This window comes from Patiria miniata, unplaced genomic scaffold (genome assembly GCF_015706575.1).
Source record: "Patiria miniata isolate m_02_andy unplaced genomic scaffold, ASM1570657v1 HiC_scaffold_7, whole genome shotgun sequence".
Taxonomy (NCBI): Eukaryota; Metazoa; Echinodermata; class Asteroidea; order Valvatida; family Asterinidae; genus Patiria; species Patiria miniata.
The window spans coordinates 36389577-36416169 of record NW_024037074.1 but is presented as its reverse complement, the minus strand read 5'-3'; the positions used below and the strand labels follow the sequence as shown (position 1 = coordinate 36416169).

Below are 26593 nucleotides of genomic sequence, written 5' to 3'. Positions count from 1 at the left end.
AGAATATTCCAAGAACTCTTGTCACATGTATTTGTAACAAAATACACATTTAAATTTGCTGGTCCCAGAGGGTCAGTCTGGTATCCTTTTTGTACCTACATGTATCTAACTGACCGACTGACTGACTGTCACTTTGTGACCTAGACTGGCTGTGGGCTGGTGAAGAGTGCCAGTGCTATAGACCTTTATCATGCTGCCACCATTTCAGTCATGTACCCTGTATCCAATAATAGTACTGATTGATGATGTTTTTTTGTGCAAAAAGGAACCAGACTATTTTTCCTTCCAGCCTCGCTCTGGTTACGTTGATTTGAATGGGGAAAAATCAAGATGGCCGCAACATGATTTCCCTATATTGCCAATGAATGGGCCAAATCCAACCCACTGTGTAGACCAGATGAATGAAAAATGTCTAGTGAATAGCAATGCTGCATCAATTGAGTAGAAGTTTGTGTGCTCAGACTATACATGTACTGATAGACCGCGGGTTTGGGATGGATTTCACGAAGGTTTAGGATGGATTTCACGAAGCGCTGTGACGCGTCACAACTCGAGTTGTAACGCGTAACAACTTGCAACAGGTCATATGATCCGATTCACAAACCTTACGATGTGTTGAATGTGTAGTAAGTTCCTTGACAACGTTTCAAAACATGTCGCAAGTTACGACATGCCTTCTGGTCATCACAAAATAAGGAGCATCTTTCTTAGCCAGTTTTATGCCATACAAATTAGATAAACGAGACTATAGTACCGAGACAATGTGAGCGAAGTTGTAAATGCAAAATGCATCAAAGTAACTATGAATTCGTCTGGAATACTGCAGATGACATTTTAAAGTTGCTAAACAGTCCTCTGTGAGCTTGTTTTCCTTAAAACTGTATCATACATGTACATGTACGCCCACATTTTGTTTTACGGTTTAAAACCTTTTTGAGAGATCCGACCAGACGACTCTTTGCTGAAAGTCTATTTAATGTGCACAGAATATAAACATAACAGTCATCAAATTGTGCTGTAAATACACCTACGCCACGTCGCACTTATGACTTGTTTTGCGAAATGAACAGCAGGATGCATTGCAGGATGCATTGTAGGGATATGACACCTCGCAGCACGCATCTTAAGTTACAATGAGTTTAATGAAATCAGGTGCAGCTTTATTAGGCTTGTATGGTCTTGTAAATCGTTTCCTCTTGAGGTGCCAATTTTAGCCAGTTTTGGCGCTATTCAAGACAATAGTGTAGTTTAATAGTAAATTATAACCTGATAAATATTTTGCATAAGGCCAAAAAAAAAATATTCGGTCTCTGGTCAGACCAAAGTTCCGGAATTGACGCGGTGATGCGGCTTTTTTTTTTTTTTTTTGCTTTTTTTTTTTTTTCAAGCTTGGATTGTACAGACAAGGTGGGGTACTATTTTGCTTTTTTGGTGTCCTCACGTACATGTACATTGGTGTCCTCCATAATTTGCCTTGGTGCTCTCGATCATTTGCCTTGGTGCAATTTCCCATTCCTTGGTGCTCTTTGGTAAAAAAAAATTGAGGAGGTGCAGCAATAGAGGGCGCTGTTGGAGCTACCGCGGAACATTTTGGGAAAAAAAAAAGATTGACGCGCATGATTAAAATCGACGCGCGCGCTGACCAGAGACCGACTTATTTTTTTTTTGGCCTTACTAGTAAATTATAACCTGATAAATATTTTGCATTTACTAGTAAATTATAACCTGATAAATATTTTGCATTACAACTGTACTTACAATGTCCACAATTTAGTTCATACTAACTTCATATTCGATACAATAATGAACAAAATAATTCAACAGTTGATTACAAATTTATTGAAGGTCACTTAATAATTCCGGATTGATCATACACAAATGTATTGTATAGACACAGATTGCACTGACGACAACGTACATGTTCTCAGATTCCACCGTCTGTGCCACAGGAACAGAAAAACAAGCGCCAGAAATGAAAAACCTTTCAGACAGACACTGACGACAATTTACCCTGTCTCTGTATATTTTAACAAGAGGCGGGTTGTATACCTCACGGTGCAAATTGTGTTTGGAAGGCCGACGATGTTTGTAATCTGCGGCATCATCGATATGGCATGTATTTGCTCCATGCGTGTTAACAAGGGAAATTATTACAACAACCGAGTCTTGCCACAGTCTGTCCACCGAGCAGAGGACCCCAAATTAATAAATCCACCGTTATCTTGTCCCATCTGTGTACAATCCGAGCAGATTGATTAGGTGTGTATTGCAGGGAGATAACTGATTAAAACAAGCGGAGGCAAGCCTAGTAAGGCTGTTCCCAGAGTGCACAAAATTATATTCAATTCGGGCGATTCACAATGCAGTGCGCCACCAAGAGTTTGCTAAGGAGAGTTCATTTTTACCAGTGCATTGTGGGAGATGGTCGACAATTTCGCAGCGCGGGAAATTTGAAATTGTTACTTTTTCCGTTCAGTCTTTTCGCAAGCATATATGATTCAAGTATAATTGGCCTTTTCTTGTCTTTGTATCCATATGGTGTTGTTTGTAAGGCGGCAGAACACTTTGCCCCAATTTATAACAAATTAAGCTCAGGTTGTCTACTGACACTCATTCAAATGGGTCGTGTTTTGTCGACCGTCAACTTCAAAAGTTGGCTCTCCATGGCAAACTCTTGGTGGCGCACTGCATTGCGAATCGCCCGAATTGATTCAAATTGGGCAAAGAGATTGAAGAGTAAGCTGTTGTGGTAAAGTCATGGAAATGAAAAAAATACACTGTTCTCGTTTGAACAGAGATTTGACTCATTGCCTTAGCACATGTATAATGAAAGTACATAATTAAAGAGGTTGTGGAATGCTCGAAGACATTTCCGTCATTTTTCGGGTATACACGTATGTAGCATACCGACTATTGTTTCTGTCATAAAATGAGTACAAAAGGTACTTTTGAGAGCTGTTTTTCAAGTCCTGTCATGCCTGTTTCGACCCAAGACGTGCAATTCGTGTAAAAGTCGACGTTGCGGGCAGCAAACAAAACACAGTAAATCGTGACGTAATAAACAGGACTCCCGATGCAGAGTAGCATAAACGAGTCCTGTTTATTACGTCACGATTTACTGTGTTTTGTTTGCTGCCCGCAACGACGACTTTTACACAAATTGCACATTCGGATCGAAACAGGACCTGAAAAATAGCTCTCAAAAGTAACCTTTGTACTCATTTCATGACAGACACAATAGTTGTTTTTATTTCATCACACCTTAGGCTACATATACCCAAAAAATGACGGAAATGTCTTCGAACATTCCACAACCTCTTTAACAAGCAGAGCCAAACTAATGCACAGTGGTGTACAGATGCTACATCACATACAGTACAGTATAGGCAAAGCCATGTAAAGCTTGAACTTAACCAACGTCATTAACAAGTGACAGTCAGTCAGTCAGTCAGGTACAAGGACAACACAGATGGCCAGGTATTTGTACATGAAAACTCATCATTTGCATGTACCGATGAGTAAGATATTTGTGAAGACCCAAATGTGTCACAGAGAGAACTATTTGTGAAAGAGGAGCTGTTTTGATGCTGCTCCAGTAAATTAAAAAGAAAACTGGTTACGGTTACAAACAGACCAAATTTACAACCTGGTACATTTCAGTCATCAGGGCTTGTAAGTGATCCATAACTTTATTGGCCTGAGGTCTGTGATCAGTTCTGATTCCCTAGGTTCAAAGATATATCTTCTCTCTTTTTTGAATGCTCTGCATCTACGAAATGAGGAAGCCAACAAAATCTACAAAAGAGGAAGCCAACATATGGTGGATTTGAAGACATTAATGAAATTGGTTTTGGAATACAGGAACATCTTTTATCCCACAGGGAGTTAAAAAAAAATACAGTCACAGATTTTACAATGAACTCATCGGGAAGCACTGCATATATCTCTCCATGAACAGACTTCCAGACAAAAATGACAACCATGAGCTTGTCAAGGTCTAAAACCAGTATGGACTCTATGCGGCCTGTTGCCTCTTGACAAGAGAGCCATATAATGACACATCACCAACACACTCCGCCTGTGCAGTTTTGAATAATTTAGTGTTTAATAATTCCAACTCGGTCTTGAATGTTTGAATATATTTGAGTTCAAAATGCACTGATCAAGTTACGCATGCCGCTGTCGTAAGAAACTGATCGGGATTTGCGTGCGCCTACGCTTGTCGAAAATTGACCGAGAAGTTATTAACCCTAACTCCTAGGCCCTTTTGGCTAGGAACCATCCTCAATCCTGCAGAATCCTCCAATTGCCACCCATGTAAAATTGATTTCAGCCTCATTCCTCCCAAATCATCCGTTATTTCTTGAATTTGTTCAATGGAGGGGTGACCATTGCCGCGATCCCTCAAAATCCTCCAACTATCACTGTTAACAGGCTGAGGCAGCACATATGACATTTAGAAGCAATGCGGATGATATCAAGCATAAGCAGGGCTCAATATTATTATGCACCAGCTGAACATAAGCAATGTAGGGTACAGCCTACGAAAATCGCCCAAACTGTTTTGCCATTCAGCCTCCTTGAAAATCCTCCAAAACCTCCTGAAAGTTTGAGGAAGGTTACAGTTAGAATAACATACAGAACAGGTCGCAGAATGGCTGATATTTAACCAACTTTGAAGAAGACTTGAGCTACCCGTAATATTCCCCATTGAAGCTCTCAAATCATGCGCAGAAGTGGCTTTCAACAATATGACCACACAACTTTTACAAATAAAATAATCGTGGATGTTTTTCATCGTCACCTTGAGATGGCTCATACTTAGCGAATATAACTTGAAAAAAAAAAAATGTTATTCGGATTTTCAGTTGATGATTGAGTATTCCAATATTTGGTATATTCAGCACAGCCCTAAAATACACTTGTTTTGCATGCATGTGCAAGTGGCACAAGGTATGACCTATTTTCCGCAGAATGTGTACAAACCCACTGCGTTTTCAAGTGAGAGGAAATGCACAGAAGCATTTACCTTTAGCAAACAACGGCAATGTTGCTAAAGTGGCCTCCAATACTACTGATTTTCTTTGATTTTTTTTTTTTTTACACTTAGGGTGAGGGTTTGCACAGATTCCACTAGTGACCGTTACACATACATGTACGGTGCAATTGCATTGCAGAGTGCCGTCAGCATCCGTTAAAATATTGTGAAAGGATTTCGTGGCTTCTGCTTATCGTCCCTGAGAGCTGCGATGCAAACTCACGGCCAGTGTGTGGGAGTAAGGTGTCCTGTGTGTCACCCAGTCCCCTTATTGGTGACGTGACCTCTACGAAGGCGTCACTGGCTGAAAAAAATCCACACCTCGGGCCAACCGGACCAATGACACAACCCAAGCTCCTGAATATGGATAACAGAAAACTAATTACATACAACACCGGAAAAGATGTGAACCTGCACAAGACAATTACCCAATTTTTGAACTTTTGAAGACCAAGTGAGGAACAAATGGTTGGCAATGCAGCAAACTCACAGATTTTAAAGTTATATTTTTAAATTTCCTATGAGTACTTGAAAATAACATAAGATTACCAAGTTGCTGTAGATTTAAAGAAGACGAAATTTTTTTTTAAGACGCAATTTTTTTTTCTTGAGTGCATGGATACAATTTCACACTAAAGTGCAAGATGCTCTCCAAGAAGCACAAACACACTTGTCCGCTGGATCACTTTCATCCAGGGACCATCAAGGATCTTTAATCCACACCTCGGGGCCACTTGGATATATATGCCAATGATGAGATTGGCGAGCCACTGAACATGGACAAAGTGAGGTGAAACACCGCTTTAAACAGCACCGAAAAACCTACAAGAAACGATGTCTTATTTCATGGACAATTTACTTCATACCTTGGGCACAACACATACATTACTTCACTCATAAAGCCCGGTTCATACTCCACGCGAATGCGAAGCGAATTTGACGTCATGAAAGATTTGCTGCGAAGTTCGCCGAGTTGAAATATGTTCAACTTTTACGAATTCGCAGCGCGAATACTTGCCATGACGTCACACATTCGCGTTCGCTTTCGCTTTCGCGCCGAGTATGAACCGGGCTTTAGACACAATAACATGACAGCAATCTGCAATTTGCTTGATTGTTCAAACAATGGACACTCATCAGAAAATTGTACTTAATGCTTCTTGGCAATCAAAATAACTGACTGTAAAGTTCTGATTGCATTTGAGTTCGCTTTAAAGGTAGAGTATATCATTTGTCATTTGTGAATTTTTTTGCTTGAAGCAACAAAAGTGCTCAAAATCTAAAGACGGGTGCTTAACAACTAACCTGATGATGTTTTGCTGTATATACTGAGAAAACAATATTCTAAGATTCTCGATTTTAATTCTGTATTTAATTAAACACTGTAGCACCCGAAACCGCCCTGCATATTACGATGTACTCACTGCATTGTTCGAAACAACCCAAGCACTCCATGGTTTCATTGATTTTTCAGTGAATAAACACAATCTAATACAATGAAGTACAGGCACTAATGGGTTAAATAAGATTTGGCATTATAATTGTAACGGTAGGCCTTTACTATAATTGTACAGCGATTTTTCAAATTAAATTATTGTAATATCCAAAACTTTCTCTAGACCACGAAGAGTATTATCTTTTGTAAAACTTCACCTGTTCTCTTCATACATTTGTAAATATGTTAAGACCCGCACTCATCTCTGGCCAGATCTCTGATAAAGGCCATGATCCCTCGATCGAGGGATTATGAAATAATCATAGATTCCTGTTTTTCTCAAATGGAGCACACGACAAAAGAAAAAATTGTTGCAAATTGTTGAAAATATTGATTAACATCACCCCAACGCAAAATTCCATCTGATGAAAGGAATTAATCACAGGATTTTGAATATTTTTGCTATCAAATTAACCCATCAGCACCTGTACTACATTGTATTACATTGTGTTCATTCCCTGCTGAATCCATAAAACCATAGAGTGCTTGTGGTTTGGGGTGTTACAGTGAAAACTGATGGGTTAAGTATCTATTTAATTTCTTATTGAACATCAAGTGCTATACCTTTTTAAACAAGTGTAAATTTATAATCTTGTCAAAAGTGCAACATTATGTGTGGCTGGCCTCACATTTGTACCCTTGAGTTTCTGATGACATATTGTTATCTATTAGTCAAGAAAATTTGCCTATCCGTAAAGTAAAAGAACCAAGCAAATTATTGTCAAAAAGCTTATTTTGGATTATCAAATTTGCTCATTTGCAAATTGTTCTGTCTGGCTAGAAGAAGAAGTCAAGAAAACTGTAGGTGATTTCCAACAATCAGTCAATTGACTAATCGTTGGAAATAAAGAATTTAATTGACAAAATCATGTTTCATGATCAAAAGGTTGTGCATGGTTTTTCACTGTTTTTCGTTCAAAAAGTGTAATGGAGTACCGAGGTGAATACGTCATGCGCACAAAATGTGTGTGAAAGACATTAGCGCGTGATTCAGCCAGTGAACCAACACGCCATTCTCGCATACTCCATTCGTTTGCACCACACTTTCTGGTTCTAAATGACGTCACACTTCGGTACTCCATATTCGCTGAGCTGAAACTTCAACAGGTTCCGTTTTGAACATTCTTCTTTGGATTTTTAGTGATGTTATTACTGGAAACGAAAGAAAATGCATGAAAAACAAATGACCCCATTTGTCTTTAACACAGCAGAAATGTACTACTCAACTCCTGAGGGCAATCAAACAGACGAGATTAACATTCGTTATCATTTCCCCAAATCTCTTTCGCCGGCTACTTATTCCTTCGCCGGCTACTTATTCCTTCTCCGGCTCCTTTTCAATATCCTTCTTTTTGCATTTCAAGTCACACTGGTCCATCTTATGAAAGGCAGCTTCTGGGGGGCTTAGAAATTAAACTAGGGCAAATGTTTCAACGGGAGAAAAATACACAAACAACTGAGATGTGACTTGACTCGGGAAAACTGGATCTTTGAAGAAGCACCCAAGCGATGCTTCCTAATTGCAACATTTGGGAATGCAGGTCACGGCTGCGAAGTTACTGACGTTTATTGAATTTAAACCCACCATTACTGGATGATGTCACGGCATTAGATTGACCTGGTGTCATGCCTCGGTGTACCCTGAGGGTTATCTCAATCCATTCAAGTCTCCTTCCTCTATGCAATTGTTAGAAATGGTGCACGAACTGAATATTGGATCGACTTTTCAATTGCTAGGCTCGGGAGACTGGGCCAACTACAATACACGCGTGTTTATAGTGTTGATTGCGGGGATACTTGCTGTAATATTTGTATAGGGTACAGTACATGTACCGCACATGTATGTTTTTTCAAATTTTGAGTAAAATTTTGAAGTGTCTTTAAGATGAATGTGATAGTGGACAGGACAATGACATATGACAGTAATCGTGACAAAGATGACAATGGCGATGACAAAAATGACGGTGATAATTTGACAAAGATGACAATAATACAAAGATAATGACAATGACAAAATGACGATAATGAGATGAAGAAGATAATCAAGACAAGATGACAATAATGATGACAAAAATGACAGAATATAAGGTGACAAAGATAACAATAATGATGATGACAAAACCTGGCACTAATAATGCGACAAAGATGACTATCATAACAAGATACATTGTAACAGCGATGACAAAGATGAAAAAGATGCTTAACCCACCGTCATATTTTGGTAAAAATATTCTGGTCAAACAAAAAAGCCAAATTCAAAACTTTCTAAAACACAAGTTGACTCATCATCTCTCCGCTGTAACATTCATGTTCACAATACTTTACTTTCATTTGCTGACGGCAGTTACGTGTACCACTTCGCCATGTTTATTTGCAGAGCATAAACGCTCACTGGAAACAGGTTCCATAAAATGGGTCATGTACACTTACATGGAGTAAAGAGGAATCATGTAAAGTTTTTTTTTTTTCATGGACAAGCATTAGTGGGCAGTAAATTTACTGAAACGGAAGACGTTTTGCCACTGCTTGTGCAAACTGTTCAATCTCAAGTGACAGGGGACGGCATGTACGGATACATCCACACAGATCGAGGGACATGGAGTGGGCGATGACGAGACGTGGAAATGATGACTTGGGTTATGGCATGATGGGATACACGATACGATTCAGAATATTCTTGGTGATTCCTTCACGATCTGAAAAACAAGATTGGTTTTTGGGGCGTACATGGAGAGCGCAAGGGCTTGCTTCTCCAGACCAGGTGTTTACTTGGACACATTGATGAAGCACCCTATTTTTAATATTTTTTTTTTACAAAGTAATGGCTTTACCACTATCACATCTTAAGTGTGGTTTGTGTACATTATTGTGATTAATTAATGTCTGGGAACCATTACTGTTTAAGGCCCAAAAAAAAAATATTCCGTCTCTGGTCAGACCAAAGTTCCGGAATTGACGCGGCCACGCGGCTTTTCTTTTTTTTTTCTTTAAGCTTGGATTGTACAGACAAGGTGGGGTACTATTTTGCTTTTTTGGTGTCTTCATGTACATTGGTGTCCTCCATAATTTGCCTTGGTGCAATTTCCCATTCCTTGGTGCTCTTTGGTAAAAGTAAAAAAAATTGAGGAGGTGCGGAAATAGAGGGCGCTGTTGGAGCTACCGCGGAACATTTTGGAAAAAAAAAGATCGACGCGCATGATTAAAATCGACGCGCGCGCTGACCAGAGACCAACTTATTTTTTTTTTGGCCTAAGAGGAAATTCCAGACAGGTGGTTTCTTGCATAAAGAATATACACTAGAATATACACATACATGTATTATAGCTAAAAAATGATATACACTGTACGTGTATATGATAAACCTTTTGGCCAAGTTAGGATCAGATGCCAACATGTGTGCAAGGTACGACGTTCAAAATTTTTTTTAATACCAAGGAGGTACCGGTACATCCAATGCAAGAAAAGGACTTTATCAATCAGATGTTTAGTTTTTTGTACCCACATTTTCAGATTTAGATTTGACCAATACTCCACCAATACTATTCCGTCTTCAGACCAAAACAATGCTCAAAATGTTTGTTTCTGGTAAGTTACAAGTCTCAGACCATGTACCGGTACAGTAATTACAATCCTTAGGAGGAAAAAAAATCAATTCTAGCCCCTTGGAGAACACACACTATACATGTACATGAGTACAGTCACTGCTAAAAGTATTGGTGATGTCATACAGAAGGTACATAAGAATGCACAGTCTGAGCCTGTGGCTTACATGTAGATGAGTCATAGAAAAGCCTGTTGGAGAACAGGACAACGAAAGATTTTCTCTTCAAGCTAACATCCAGCATCTTGCGCTGAGTTTATCAGACTGTCAGACAGGAGCTTTCAAAGGCAAGACTTTCTAACTGAGCTCAAGATTAATTCAAAGGGTTTTGCTCTGTGTGATACATGCTTAGGCAAACTGGAAGAGGCAACACTCACAGGGTAAAAGATTAACATGGAGTTGCGAAGGTTAGGGTTAAGCGAATTAGCTCTAACTTCCTAGACAATTTTTTCTGCTGGAGACCTTCAACGATAAATTCGTTATGCATTCAAGAAGCATCAAGTTCAATCATTCCATATCTCCTCAATGCAACAACCTAACAAGCATGGTCAAGCTGCTGCAGTGACTGTAGTAGAGGGCGCTGTCAACAAGATGAATCAAATCCAGTCTCGGGAACTTTGGCAGCGCTACCCTGGTAATTCCCGCCATACTTCATGCACGCACATTTATAAGACATCTCGTTGATATAGGACCCTCTACCGCCATGCAGCAGCTTGACTGCATTTGCCAGGGATCAGGGCAACCAAAAACAAATCCAGTCTTGAAACAAGACAATTTCAATCCTGCAAAATCCTCCAGCACCTCCTGGTGGATTTTTCCAGGATCTGAGAGGGTTAGGGTTCGACAAAACTTTCGGCAACTGACCTTTCACTGTCTATAGAAACTAGTGGCTGCTCACTGGGTTGCCTGTCCAGCGCCGTTGTTTTCCACGGCACGGCTAGTCTGTCGATGGAGACTAGCGCCGAGCGACGCGGCTGCTGATCCACCAATGGGGAGTTGTTGCTCTGTTGCCGTGGTTTCTTGGGACTTTCCCGTTGCCTCCCCGCCTCCCGCTTTCTGGAAGCTTCCCTTTGTTTTTCTGTTGGGAAAAAAAACCCAGCATTTTTTTAACATTCCATGAGGATCTCTTATAAAGGAAATATATGAATTCTCTTTTAAACTTTAGGTCGAGGAATACCATAGTGAACAACATGCACCATTATCGTCCTCACTCAGCGTCCTTTAATTTATTGCTTGGAACAAACGAAGGCAGGAAAGCTTCAAACAATGGCCTCATTTGGAAGAAAAGAAAGTTTAGGTGAAGTTTTGGCTGCATTTGTATGAAGTTTGGTTAAGGAAGGGTCCTAGGTAAAAGTCTGAGGTAATTTGGGCTTTGGGAGGAAGCGTGCTGTTCTAAATGGATCAATACGAAGCAACCGTTTTTTTCTGCTGTCTTTAAAAGATCATTTGCACTGTGGCCATCTTTGTGATGTGTTAATTTGTTCGAGATGCGTGAGTAGACCTCCTGTGCATTTATTGTTAATTGATTAACATCACAAAACACACCTCAAAGATGGCTGGTGAGTGCAATCGATCTATAGCACAGGTTACTGACCAGAATTATTATTATTATTCATGGTTTATTAAAAAAAATTCAACTTGGTTGCCAGAGGCAAAATTGCATTGAATTCACAATGAGTAAAAAAAGTTAACAATAAAAAGTTAAGCTTTATTAAAAAAAAATTAATATAGATTAAACATGGACAGAGTCATTGTACAATTTCAAAAATATTACACATGTACACAAGAATTAAAAAGGTTGCCAAAGACAAAACATGCAAAGGAAGGAATGAGAAGGAAGTTGCCAAAGGTTTGGTATTTTTTTTCTAATTTCTAAACGTTTGGCTCTTGAGGGTGTTTACTGGATTTGGAAGTGGGGTTAACACGAAAAAGTTTGAGTTAGAAGGGTTAAACTCTTAAGAGAAAATCTGAAAGAAAATTCTGTTGCACAGATTTTGAAGAGTGCCGATGCTGTTTACGACAGAAATGAATGAATATCCCAGTCCATGTACTACCCTTTCACAAGTCACTTGACCAATATATCTTTCCCGCCTCTCCTTTCAAATTTGCACCTGTGAAAATATTTTCACGTTGGCAGCTCATCAACATCTATCTTTGGAATTTATAGAAACGTGTCTCCGTCGGGAGCAATGGATGTGGTCTTCTATTTTGAGCTGAATATAATGTACATCTTTAATTTTGACAAGCACCGCAGACAATTTCAATATATCAGAATACATTTAATAAAAAGGGGTCGTTGTGACCCGAACATGTACCTAATTTTTGATAAAATCTCTTATCTGCAGGGCATGCCTATTCATTCACGAACAAACCCTCCGCTGTGACATTCTACGAAACTGACACAGCCCCTTTGTAAATTTTACTCCAAAGCCACCTCTCGTGCCGTTCAATATCACGTTACCGTTCCACCTTCCTTCCCCCACGGAGGAGTCAAATTTCAATAAAGGGACCTGGACTCAATAAAAAGTTGGCGTTGTGGGAGCCCGGGCACGGCTCCCGGCTACCCATGATGCCTTTGTGATAGCCGAGAAACGCCGACAGTGACATTTTGTAATAAAAAAAAAAAAAATCTGATCGCAAGATCTTAGGAAAGGTGGGTGAGACGGTGCCCGAGAATAAAAGTGAGCCCTGTATGAGTGGCCACACGTACTGAGACTCAAATGTTGGCGTGACATTGCCGACGTTTTATTACATTATTTCTTCTCTCACATTGTTAGGACGACTTGGGTTCAAAATTCGTTTCATGGTTGTCAGATCCTTTTAGTTGGTTGCCACGACTCCCTAAGCTCCATTAGCAAGGCGCAAACATGGGCTGTACGGAGCAAAGTTTCTAGAGGAATTTTTGGCAATTAAAATGCAGAGAATGTTTTTAACTCTCTGCAAATGGTGAGCTGGCTCATAAAGGCACCCACTATGGCTTTGCAATGCACAAATTTGTCAAGCAATGTTGTAATCAATCAGTCATAATGCTGCAAAATATCATACAAAATACATGTGTACATGTACAAAGTATACATGTATCTACATGTACCGGTACCTTCACTCATCAGATAGTAAAAAAATTCTATGCGTATTTCTTCATCCCATATCATGACATTAAGTTTATCAAAATGATTCATTACATGAATTTGAATAAACTTTTAACTATATAAACAAACATACCGGGTATGTACTGGTACAATTATTATTATAAGAACAATGCCTTTAATATTTGCAACAATTTTAAACGGCATATCAAATCCACACATACATGTACATGTACACACATGTGTATCATGTAAATCTTAAACATTTTGTACTAGCAGTGCATATATATTACAAACACTATTACTTCTATTGGGAGTTCAGCAGGCAGGCAAATGAACGTACACGTCCATGTTTAAGTACACAAATGTGTATGCACGAACTACCGTGAAGTTACAAATTAACTAGTGAGTGAATAATATGAACGTGGCATCCGTTTGCCTTTTTAATGGATCCCAACCGTGCCAATATGTGTGCATGCTCATCATCCATCTGCTGATATGATATGAAGGTTACACATGTAAGGCACATACATGTACATGTGAACAAGTACATGTACATGTACATGTACATGCATGTATGTTTAATTTTTAAGAGGCATTATGATGAGCTACGTACATGTACATGTATGTATGTACCTCTCTCCACTTGTACATGTGATCAGTACATGTTTGTCAATGTTAAGTGGCATCACTATGAGCTACATGTACATGTACACTTGATGTACGGTACATGTGAAGAAGCACATGTCCATGTACACGTTTGTCATGGTTAAGTGGCATCGCTATGAGCGGATTCACCAAACATACAGGTGGGTAATACGTTAATGGCTTTTGTTCCATCAAACTCTGCTGTCAGGGGCAGATGGACGAGGGGATGAGGGCCTGCAATGATGCGGCAAGATTGAAAGTGAGGAGGCGGGGGGGGGGGGGGGGGGGAGGGAATCAGGGTGACGGTATTTTGATGTGCAACAGGAAATACTTGGGACTGGAAAAATTGCTTGAATTTGTTGCGATTTATGTCAGTGACCGAGGGCAATAGGCTTCCTTACGGGCTTCCTTTTGGGGGTGGAGCTTGGAGAAGAAGGGAAAGGGGAGGGGGGATTCCAGGGAATATTTCAATGGGGATGATAGGCAAACCATGTACTAGCTAACACTTGATCAAAAAGCCTCCACAGTTACATGTACGGGTATACACTTCTGAAAATATTCTTTTTTTGCGGGGGGATTTCTGTAATTGCCTGCAAAATTTACCCTATGGGCAATTCCAGTGATATGAAAGAAAGTGTAATGTACATGTACATGTACATGTATGCTGCAGAGCCAATAAATCATATCTAAGTAATGATTTAGAGAAAGATCCAAAAATCCTGGTCTCTATTCTCCTTGACCATTACCATAAGGACATATAAGACGTAAAAAAAAACATTTTCAGGTTAATTGACTGAGCTCTTAAATGCTCTGTCAGGGCATGGTCCCAGACGTTACATGATGCTGGAATTCCCCTGTACATCTGAAAGTCTTCTATATATACATGTAAAAGTCTTCAAGCGTTTTTTGTTTCAACAAACTAACTTCAATATCACTTCAGTTCTTTCAGGACACTTCAATGATTGCAATAACACTGGTCCAATCTAGTGTGTTTTGGTTAGGGGGCCATGAAACCACTTCAAATTCAACCCAAGACGAGTTCCCCTATACCTGTATATTCAACACAAGCAAGAAGGACACTGAGCCTGCACGGAGATTTCCTGGTGAAGCATTTACAAATGCAGTGAGAAATGATTAATGGAAAGACCGAAATTTGTTTATAGTTGGAGGAAGTCATACATCTGCTATACAGGTACACCTTTTACGCTGAAGCGCACTTAATCTCATCCCATCCATTCGATATGGGCTCTTGGTTCTGGGCAATAAATCCCACGCCGCCAGGAACGTAGACACCGAGGAAACAAGCCTCAGAGGAAAAGAGAGAGAAAATCGGAGGCCATGAGGAGGCCTTTATTGATTCCTCTTCTCCTCTCTGAGTACCTCCATCTTCCGTCTTCCTTCCTGCTCCCCCTTGCTGTCAGACGACAAAATAAAGGGGGTGATACCCCCTCTGATCCGACCCCCCCGCTTTTATCCAGAAGATGACGTCTATCAGAAAACCCAGGTGCTTATAAACAAGCTTCTTGAGAAGGGAAGGAGACCGGAATTATCGTGCCAGATTTACTCAGGAACGAGGAATTATGTTGGGATTTCGGAAGGGTTTCTCTTGTCTCTTCGAGGACAAGACTTGAATGATTACAGCTGGTTGTCATTTTCATGTCAATGTTTCATTGCTAGCGATATGACACACGTTTTGCAAGGGACCATTAAAAATTAACTTCAAGGCACAAAGCTTGTATGTGTTACTTGAATTTTAGGTACATGTATGTAATTAATGAGCACTGGCTGTGAGCAACGCTTGTGTGACTCCTCACTTTGTCAACAAACTAAGGGAGGAGAAATGAACCGTTTGGCAAGACGTACACAGCCACATGGGCGCACTCCAAATGTGCAAACAAAATAAAAAATATTGGCAATTTTGTTAATAACCAACTTCAATTTGGACCTGTTTACAGACCTTGTGCATATATATATGTGTGTGAACAAATGAGCCGTGCATTTTTACAACACTCAGGTATTGTATCTTCAACTACCGTACATGTAACTGTATGTAAGTTTCTTCAAATACCGGTACCACTGAATTTATGTGCATGCACGCAGAAATGTACGGGGAAAAAACAACTGCTGGTTACTATTTTTGTCTTTTCGTTTTCTTTCCTTTTAGCAAAGTTCACACTTTTACTGAAAAAGGAAAGATTTCTTTAAAAACTTTCAATAAAGCTTTTACTAACCAACTATGAGGTGTTACCGATATGACCTTCCACCTACATGTACCCAACACTGTTGTCCAAATAATGGTGTTCAGACCAAAAGTGTCCATGTATGGGTAAGCTGGTACAAAATCTGAACAACCCGTACTGCAAACAGGCGAATTTCAAATGCCAGTTTTCAAATAACTTTCCAAAACAATAAATTTGATATTCTGTCCCAGGCTTTACAGGCATACATGTACCCGAGGACAAACCACAAGTTCGTATAGGAACATGCAAGACATACACATACATACAGGTAGTTAAAGGGAATGTACATCATGGCTTTTGCTGTATTTTCAGAAATGAACTATTTGAGGGGTTAGTATAATAGATCAAATATTGTTACACTGACATGTTTGAAGTTTTGTGTTCCAAAATGCTGAAAAAACCAAGAAAAACAAAAATGTTCAAGTAGTCTGGCTCCTTGACTCCACTAAAGATAAAATGGATCAATTTATAGATGCCGGAAAATTGTAAGGTAAGGGAACCAGTCTAGCTGGCCTGCACCCATTCATGAACATGTAACCAATAGCAAACAAAATTTGGACTGAAAAAAAGTGTAAAGTTGGAGCAGTAGTTGAAAAATAGTTAGGTTTTTCCAATGGTGGTCGGCCGACCAGCGTTGGAAATGTATACAAAAATACCATTTTCTTGAAAATGACTTCACACCAGGTGCCATAATTTTACAGGATGCTTTAGACTGTCATTTACCAACATCCTAGTAAGGTATTTCGTAAAAACTTGGTAGTTTTATTTTTCGATGTTTGCAAATGTTGTATATTCCCTTTAACATCAATGAGAGAATTAGAGACAAACTAAAGAACTTACACTGTAGCAAAGCATCACTTTCAGTGAATTGATCAATGATAAAAAATTAAACACTTATAAGGGACTTTGACGAGGACGCCAAATCACATCCATCTAATGTGAATCATGTGACCTACATGTAGATAACAGAACGCAAATTACAGTCTCCGAGTACATGTACATGCACATGCACATACATGTATATCGCTGCACACAAAAAATGTTACATGGATTGTATTGTTACATTGTATTGTATTGGGGAGTCAGGTTGGCGTAGCGGTACTTTGCTCGCCTTCCACCGCTGTGACCCGGGTTCGAATCCCGCCTGGGCCAATATGTGGATTGGGTTTTCAGTCCCTGCCTGATTCCGTGGGTTTTCCCCAGAATATTCTTCTGGGCTTTTCCTCCCACCTCTAAAACTGTAACTTCTTCTCATTGTCTTCTCTCCACAGGTTTCTTCAGGCTTGCGAGCTACAGTGCCTAGGGCGCTTTTGCGGAATCCTTGGTTTCATTACCAGAAATGATTAATAATAATAATAATAATAATAATAATAGTTACTGAATTACAGAACAAGTTATTACAAAAGGGTTAAAAAAAATACAGTAAATTTGTACTTTTCAAAATATTACATCTGTTTTATTTTTTGGATTTTTAATCTCAACATCTTCAGAGGATTTTGACGTTTTATGAGAACTCCCCAGGCTTGGAGTAACCTTTTCTGACTACTCCATTACCTGGCAAACAATCCTGAATAACACCGTAATATCTTCAGGAACTCAAAAAATCTAACCGGCACAAAAATATTTCAATCGCAGAAACGTGATGAATCTCGACAGTTGACAAGACACAGAACACAGCACCCACCGTAAAGGCAATTAGGACACCATTTGCAAAATATTCAAAACATGAAACTGTCAAAATATCATGAAATATTCTACTCAATTGTAAGTTAATAATGCGATCATGCATCCTGTAAAATCATTGCACCCAGAATGCTGTTATTATCGAGAAAAGAGGAATTAACATCGCTTTCTTGCGATGGGTAGGACCAAACCATCGCGCTCTATACGAAAAAGTATGGTTTGCATCGAGAAAAATAAAGATGCATTTTTACAGTGTTTTCAAAAGGCATACCGTACAAATGTATATCAACTGAGCTGAAATTTTGTTGGTTTTATTTGATATAGTTCTTCAGGTTTATTGTATTGTTGTTCTTTGAATCGGCATAACACATTTTTTTTTTGCAAATGGTGTCCATGGCCTTTAAAGCCAGAGTCCATCATTTGCAGCTATCCAAAAAAGTAACCGGCGTAATTATTGTTGAAAAACATACTGGTTGAAAGATAGTATGGGGACTAAACTCCCTGTGAAATTATCCTTTCTGGCAAGCTCTCATTTTGAAGAAATCAACGAAAGAAGGCATTTCCAACGGTGCTTCTTAAGAAGCACCGTAGGAAAATTTAAATTAGTTGTTCGTTTTGTTATTCGGCGCAGCGCGCACAAGCATTGGAACGACGCACAGGTGCACGCGGTTGCTATAATTAGTTGGATCAGTGCGCAACATCGCGTAAAGCTGCAATTCAAAACAATTTGAAACATGATTTAGTTACTTTTGATTTTAAATTGAGATCCTAGAATGCTGTTTTTCTCGGAATATGAAGCTGAAGCTGAGCTGAAACTTCATCAAGTAAGTTGTTCAGTATCCTTCATTAGATTTTGAACACTTTTGTTGCTTCAAACGAACAACATGCACTAATTACAAATGATGGACTATAGCTTTAACCAGTTCGCGTCGGAGGACGTGTTAACATGCACTGGCTCTTTTTATACACAGGCACGGCTGATGGGTTAAGACGTCAAGATTGCCTCGACTCCCCTCCGGCTGACATCTACACACGCTAATCCCTAGTGTCTATTGTACACACACAGGAAGTCTGCGAAGTCTGTGGAGGCGGACCGTGTGTTAATCTTGAATTGGCTGTTGTGCACGGCCAACTGTTGTACAATTTACGCTCTAGTGCACACCCTGGAGTATTGAAACATATGAGGTTTCGGCAAGAAATATCGTACGAATACTGTTGAAATGACTCTTGCGAATCAGTGTTTGTGGTGTTTGGCTGTATATCAGAAGTTGGCTGGAAAATTTTGCCTGTTGCGAAATTCAAAATTTTCGACAAAAAAAATCCCGGCACGAAGTGGTGAAAAACATGGGTTTTTTTAAGGTAGATTCCTCAAGGAAAACTGTGTCTCCATATTTGCACACAACAAAATAAACAACCTTGAAAAGCCAAAGGGAAAAATTCTGGAAAATAAAAGCCTGGGAATGTCACAGCCAACAAATCAAATCACACTAAAACTGATGCTGTATAATCGCATCAAGCCACTAGTGTGTCACTTCCAATTCTACTCTCGGAACATGATTTCTGTAGGTGAAAAGTCAACAAGGAAACTCACGTTTCGGTTCTCTTTTTAAAAAAAATATCCTCTCAAATTCTTGTTCTCGTACCTCACTACTCCTCGTCTGCCTACGGCACCCAACACAGATTCTGTATTGATTTTCTCTGTCCGGGATTGACTATTTTTTATGATCCAGTCCGCCTACACACGGAATAATTTTTTTTCATATATCTGTCTTTCCCAGAGGTAGCTATGGGCTATCGGCACAGCTTCAGAATGACGTACAATTTACAGAGACTGGCATAATCACATCGGCTTGTAAGGCTGCAGACAAAACATCTTGTATCACAGACATTTTGAAGAGGGGATTTGAAGGAAATTTTTTTTTACAACTCTGGGGAAATTTCTTGCAATTTTATAAAAATCTTTTAGTGTAAGATCCTTAGGTTGCCCCTCAGACTGCACCGAGTTTATCATTCATGGCATGGGTTTTATCCTTGGTACACTGCATCTGTCTGAGATCCTCTTGAATTTTTTCCCACGAGATGCTGCCAATTTTCATGGCAGGGGCCTCAACCTTAGGGAAGAAAAGGCCATTTTCAAGAATGAAACTCAAAACCTGAGACAGCATACCATGACCTTTAGGCCGTAGTTTTTAGTGAACAAAGATGCAGATAACGCAATTTTCTGGGTACCAACTATAGAAACCTAACCCTCTAGTTCCTTTTAGCTAGGAGGAACCATCATCCTCAAGCCTGCAAAATCCTCCAAACTGCCACCATACAAAAATTGGATACAGCCTCAATCCTCCAAACTCATCCGTCATTTCTTAAGATTGTTCCTGTGATGAAGGGGTGACCACTGCCTCCTCAATCCTTCAAAATCCTCCAACAATCCCAGTTAATCCATTGAGGTATTGCCAAGGATATTCAGAAGCAGTGCCGATGGTATCCATTACATTGTGGGCCTCAGTAATAACTGAACATAAACAACGCAAGGTAAAACCTACAACCTCGACACAATGCATCCTCCAAAATCAACTAACATTTTTTTGCACTTCAGCCTCAGTCCTCCAAAATCCTCCAAAACCGCCTGGTTGATTGTGGAGGTAGAGGGTTAGGGTTCATAGAAGCAATTTAGCAACTTGACTTCAATCGTAAAATTAAAGATACTGTTAAGGTGTCATCTTTTATTCAAAGTAACTTCCAAACATACATGTACGTCAATAACCTGGAAAACAGTTTGTTTGAACCTGAAAAGTGGGTTACAATCAGGTTGGTGCAGTGGCTACTTTTCTCGCCTTCCACCACTGTGGCTCGGGTCCGATTGGGTTTTCAGTCCCTAACTGATTCTGTGGGTTTTCCCCCAAAATATTCCTCAGGGGCTTTTCCTCCCACCTCTAAAACTGTAATTTCTGCTCATTGTCTTCTCTCTATAGGTTTCTTCAGGCTTTCGATTTACAGTGCCTAGGGCAATTTTGATAAATCCTTGGTTTATATAAAAATAAAAATAAAACATAATTTCAGCCTTCTCATTTGCTAAAAAATAAGGTTTATTCACAGTCTTACTTTAATTAATGGCAATTAAACTGCGACAGCGCTTAAGCCAAGCAGATGCTTCCGAATCCCACAGGAGGCCCAGTGGCGAGTTAAATGCAAATCTATCACATTAATTACAGACTGCACACTAGAAGACGTAACCGGGAGTGCATCCCGGTATTCACTAAACCGTCCATCATTCAATTAATACGCATGTGACTTATCTCCTTTCTATTAAGAGGGGGGGGGGGGGAAATAATCCAGATGAGACCCAGTCGTCCATTCAATCAACAGACACCCAGGCCGTTGAACCGTGATAATCCTCATTAAAGCTTTGCAATTGAAAGGGATCTACGTCCGTCTGCTTTATTACATTAACGATACAGACATTCAGCCACGGTTGTGTAAGAGAGAATGATGTGGAGGACATTCGGAGGTACTTGTGCAAGGAAATGTCTGAGCCCAACAAGGACTGTGGTACATGTACCGGTAGCTTAGGGATATTGTTCAGTAGGGATAATTGTTTGGAACAATTAGGACAAGTTCAGTAAAAATGTGAAGTATACGTAGATCATTGAGGTTTTTTGTTGTTGTTATTTTACATGTAAGTTAATTAATTAAGTAACAATAAATGCACAAGGTCTATTCATGGGTATTCCTGTGGGAACAAAAGATGGATGCATTAAATTAATATCAATGTGAAGGATACCTTGCATATTAAACCGAAATAGAAAAGGCATGTGACACTTTAAACATCTATGACAATTTACATGCATACTGTGCCATACGTACATGTATTCATTTCATCAAAATGAATTACTGGTTTTAATGCAATTCACAGAGAAGGAACATCACCCAATGAGGGCAGTTTCCAGGAGTACAGAGTTTGGGGTGCTAACAATTTACAGCTTTTAAAGGCCCTTTCAATGAAACAAACAAAAATTACCCTCCAAAAAAAAGGGATCGTAGCAATTTAATATAAACGCCACACTGTAAGCCGTAAAGTGCAAAATGCCAAGTAGTAATTTGCTTTAATTAATAAGCTTTTAGTGGCAGGTGTACAATTCAGATGTAAATCAGCTCAGAAGTAATAACTGTTCCAGGTACATGTGTTCAGTTGTCTCTCTTTGACACTACTTTTACCTTAATTATCTTTAATTTATAAAATCCCATTTAAAACAGAGAAATAATTTTAGGGGGAAAAAAATGAAAGATTCCAGCACTGCGTTTCTTTCCCACAAAGCCCCAAGGAAATTAGTTTCCGTAATCAAAAACAGTGTCATCTTCCCGTGATTGATCTGTCTTAGAAACTCTTGAAATGCTGCTCATTTTTGTTTTGTTTTGTTTTGTTTTGTTTTGGCTCCGTTAGGTCTCAGCAATTTAGGAGGGCAGTCCGTGGGACACTTAAGCCAGGAAAAATTATTGATGATGATGAAGATGTTCCAGCATCATCAGTAGGGTTGCATCTGAATTACTTGACTACGGCTATGTGCCTATATGGAAGTGGCTGGATCACTTCCCATAGATGATATGTGTGCTCCAGCAAGCCGTAGCCAAGTTATTCCGACGCGGCTTAGGTCTCACTCTCTGATCTGAGCACACTGGAATGAGGCTAAGGTACTTCTGATCTCAAACGGAGAAGGTTCATCAGCTACTGGAGAATGTCATACAAGATCCTGCAGTCATAAAATCACCAATCTGGGAAGTGGCAAAACTGTTAGCGCCCTGATTAATTGCAAATTTAAAGGTACACAGGATCATCTTTTTTTGTGCATTTTTTTTTTCCATTTGAAGCAAAAAATTGTTCACGCTCTTAAGTAGGGTGAATAAAAAATTTATTTCATTTTCAGTGGATACTATACATTAAGAGAGCGTATGCACATCGTACTAACTGGATTCTGTTGCTAACGCACACAAAAACCCTAACCTTCCCAAATCCTCCAAAATACTTATTATAGCGATATGACAGTGTTTACCAGAGGAATTTGGAGGATTGAGGCTGTATGCTGTTTACATGGAGGCTGTTGGAGGATTTTGCTAGATTGAAGTTACACCCTACCGTAGCAAAAAATGCCTAGGGAGTTAGGCTTAAGAGAAAACAGAGCGTATGCACAACTTATGGTGTCTTGTAACTGCATTCTGTTGCTAACACACACATAAAACACACTCTGCCCGTGGGCAAGCTTTCTTTAACCACCTTCAATGCTTTGTTATCTTCCCAATGACACCATTTCAGGCAGAGCAATTTCACAGTGTAATTGGTACAAGTCCTATCTTCACTTTGAGTGAGAATTTTCTCTTAAATTGGTAGTTACATTTCAAGTTAACTGCAAATGTTCCCAAGTGCCTTTACATTTCACTGCCACTGTGCAGTGTCAACTAGACCCCTCTGATAAAGAGGCTATAATATGTACATGTACATGTCCTGCAGATGCATGTACATGTATCTGAAGTATGAAATTATAAACTGATGAGCATAAAATGTAATTTGCCATAAAAAATAATTTGAGGGTTGTTGAAGTGGCAGATTGTAGGATTTAAGGGTAGGAGATGTTATAATTGTTGGTATTTGTCCGAATATTGCCTCCTTTGAGATTTATAATGTACGGTGGTGTATTGTTCTATTTCGATTCTGGAATTAACACTAGTATGGGGAGGAGCTGATTTGTTTACAGAAGAATTTGTACACATTTTTGTGGTTTTAATTTAAGACAACTTGATGTTAAACAGGAATTATTTTCAGATTTACACTATTTGCGAAACAACTTTTTGAGCCCATGTCTTAGAGGTAATACAACTTGTCATTTAGCATTGACTTCAATGGGACCTGTTTTACATGTATTGCTTGTATTACTGAGGTAATTTAGAGACTACAAGGTGCCAGTCATGTGACCTTCAGGTAGTCATGTGATGCCCAAGTGATACAACTCATGCATCAGAATCAACTTATAAATCAGACAGGAAATTAAGTTTGAACAGGACCACGCTGATATGAGCATGTACGTACACAAAAGCATTGTGTGCTGCACATATGGTACTTGTATGCCACTACTAGGGCTGTCCATATTCGAATATAATTAAGTATTCGATTACTCAAAACTGTGTTTGACTGAATATTTGAATATTCGAAACTCCCCAATCAAGTTAACTGAGTGCCGCGCTGATGGAAAGCTGCACGCAAAGGGCGCCAGTTAAAATTTACGTGCGGCACGGTGATCGATATTATTGGTCACTTGAGTGTCTTGCAGTAAGTATTTTAAAACTGTCAATGAACCGCAGTCGACAAAAAGGTTACGATCAACAAAAAAGTGGCATCTGACAATAAAGCGACGCAACTTTACGATCAACATAACATCACAGTCGTGTGTGTACATGGGTACCTCCCCCCCCCCCCCCCCCCAATATTCGAACCGGTAAAAAGCTATTCGAATATTTGGTTGACGATGGAATATTTGAATATTCGGTATATTTGGGACAGCCCTAGCCACTACTGTAGACTTGTAGTGTATACATAAGTAAGATTTGAGGCTTTGCATGGTGGAGATACTAAATAATGAAAGGTTTGCGGAAACACCATGCACGAAAATTTCTCAACTAAGAGAATGGTTCTGAAAAGAACCAGAGGTATAAACTCGACGTTCCGGTCAGTATACTCTGACCGTCTTCAGGAGAGTGAAGACGGACTCTCCTGAAGACGGTCAGAGCATACTGACCGGAACGTCGAGTTTATACCTCTGGTTCTTTTCAGAACCATTCTCTTAGTTGAGAAATTATTCGCACATGGTCTTTCCGCAAACCTTTCATTATTTAGTGTATACATACATGTATTTACTTCTACTGGTAATTACATTGCATATTAATTTCAGTTCACGCACTATGATTCACACGAGTTGTGAGTGATGAAACAGCTTTCGACTGTCGGCAAGCTAATACATAACATTCCACCTTTCTTGTAGACGTAGCACTTTTCTTCCCAGTCACTCCTGCAACTGAGATCTATCCTGTCTTTGGGATTAAAGATTCATAGTAGGGAGACGCCAGACTGATCACGGCTAGGGCCCGTGGGGGAATGAGCCTCAATTACCCCCACGGTAGGCACACCAAACGCGCTGCCTGCAACCCCCTACGTAATTATGCTGTCCCAAAACGGGACCAATTTCTCTGATTATCTCTACATGTATACTATCCGTGCATACCTGGAACATTCGCAAACTTGATTTTTAAGGGGGGAGGGATGGAATTGCTTATGGTGTCAAACTTGAAAGGAAAAAAAAAAGGAAACCAATTGGGGATTGCGTGTATGTGATGAGAATTTGAATTAAGGCACGGAAAATTGGACGGAAGTGTGACATGAAAACTGAACAGTAAAGCCTTATGAAGAAAGATTGCATAAAAGTATTGTGAGCAATCTCCAACCAAATATGTATTCACAGCACAGTCTGAGTTTCTACATAATGAAACCCAAAGTCATGGAGAGTAGACTAGACATTAAAGTCATTTCATTCGGAACCCCAAACCAAAGACTTTCATACTGAAAACCACGAACCGTGGACAAACTGAGATCACCACAATTGTCCTCCATGCTATCCTACTAAATTTGTAGTCTGTGGACAGTACACAAAAATTATCACGTTTCTATTCACAATAAAAAAAACCACGCCTTGTTAAACTTAAAGGGTCTACTTCATAAAAAAAAAATTATTTCCAGTATTTTTTACTTTTTGGTAGAAACCATATACATGTATAGGAAATGCATTTAAGTAAACTGCAACTTTAAGACCAACCAAAAAAATGTAACTTAACAATGTAGATTTCTAGGAAAATGTATTTATCTTTAGTTGCAGGGTTACAGACACACTTTAACACCACAGTCGTGAATTTCTATACGCCCGAGGACAATGCTTTGTGCTTCCTGTAAGTGTTATATTACATTGTCCCTGTAATATAACGCTCTCCCATAGACTAAGTACATAACCGTACAATTGAGGACCATTTTTAACAAAGACCAAACGCTCGAGGACTGAAAGGATCTTCTGATCTCTCTTTGTGTGTCTGTCCTCTATCTTAAAGCCATACATGTATGTACGTAAACACGCTCACGCATAGAACACAGCAGTACCACACCCACGTGCACGCACTGTGGGTGCACGTCCCAAATGCCACGCAATAAAACCTCAAGTTATTGAGACAAATTATATTAATTATGGTGATTATGGTAATATGTACATGTCCCATCGTCTGCTGACATGGCTGATTGAAAGTGTCCCTTTCAATTTAACATTTGGCCTTCAAGCTCAAATGGCTAGGTGAAAACGGAAAACCTTAGATGACTTCTAAAATAACATGTACATTGTACATACGGTACTGTATGTAGACATTCAAATTGGCTGGGTTGCAAATGTCCGTATTATTAGTGTTTTTATGGAACAAATGTATTTTTGTATGTGTGTATGCATGTACAATGTATGAATAATGAATTCGGTCCTTTCATATTTTTGACACTTATTTGTTTTAATGATAAACAAAAGCAGTGCTTCAAAACATTAATGTACAAATCATGATCCTCTCAATAAGTGGCACTGAGTTGAATTAGATTCCAAATGCAGTGTGTGTTTGTTTCATGACATGATTTTTCCCACCAATTATTGCACATATTTTATTCTTGTCAACTAAATGTCAACAAAATCATATCCACAAAGAGGCAATCCATGTCAAATCATTAGTCAGATC

The 26593-nt window shown here is 39.3% G+C and overlaps 1 protein-coding gene across 1 annotated transcript in view; it reads right to left on the bottom strand.

The window, feature by feature from the left end:
* LOC119744794 (protein FAM219A-like) overlaps positions 1-26593 on the bottom strand; it is a 55237-nt gene that overhangs the window by 23407 nt on the left and 5237 nt on the right. The window contains exon 3 of the mRNA XM_038220931.1: positions 10999-11212. Coding sequence (XP_038076859.1) covers positions 10999-11212 — 214 coding nt within the window. The remainder of the gene's footprint in view (positions 1-10998; positions 11213-26593) is intronic.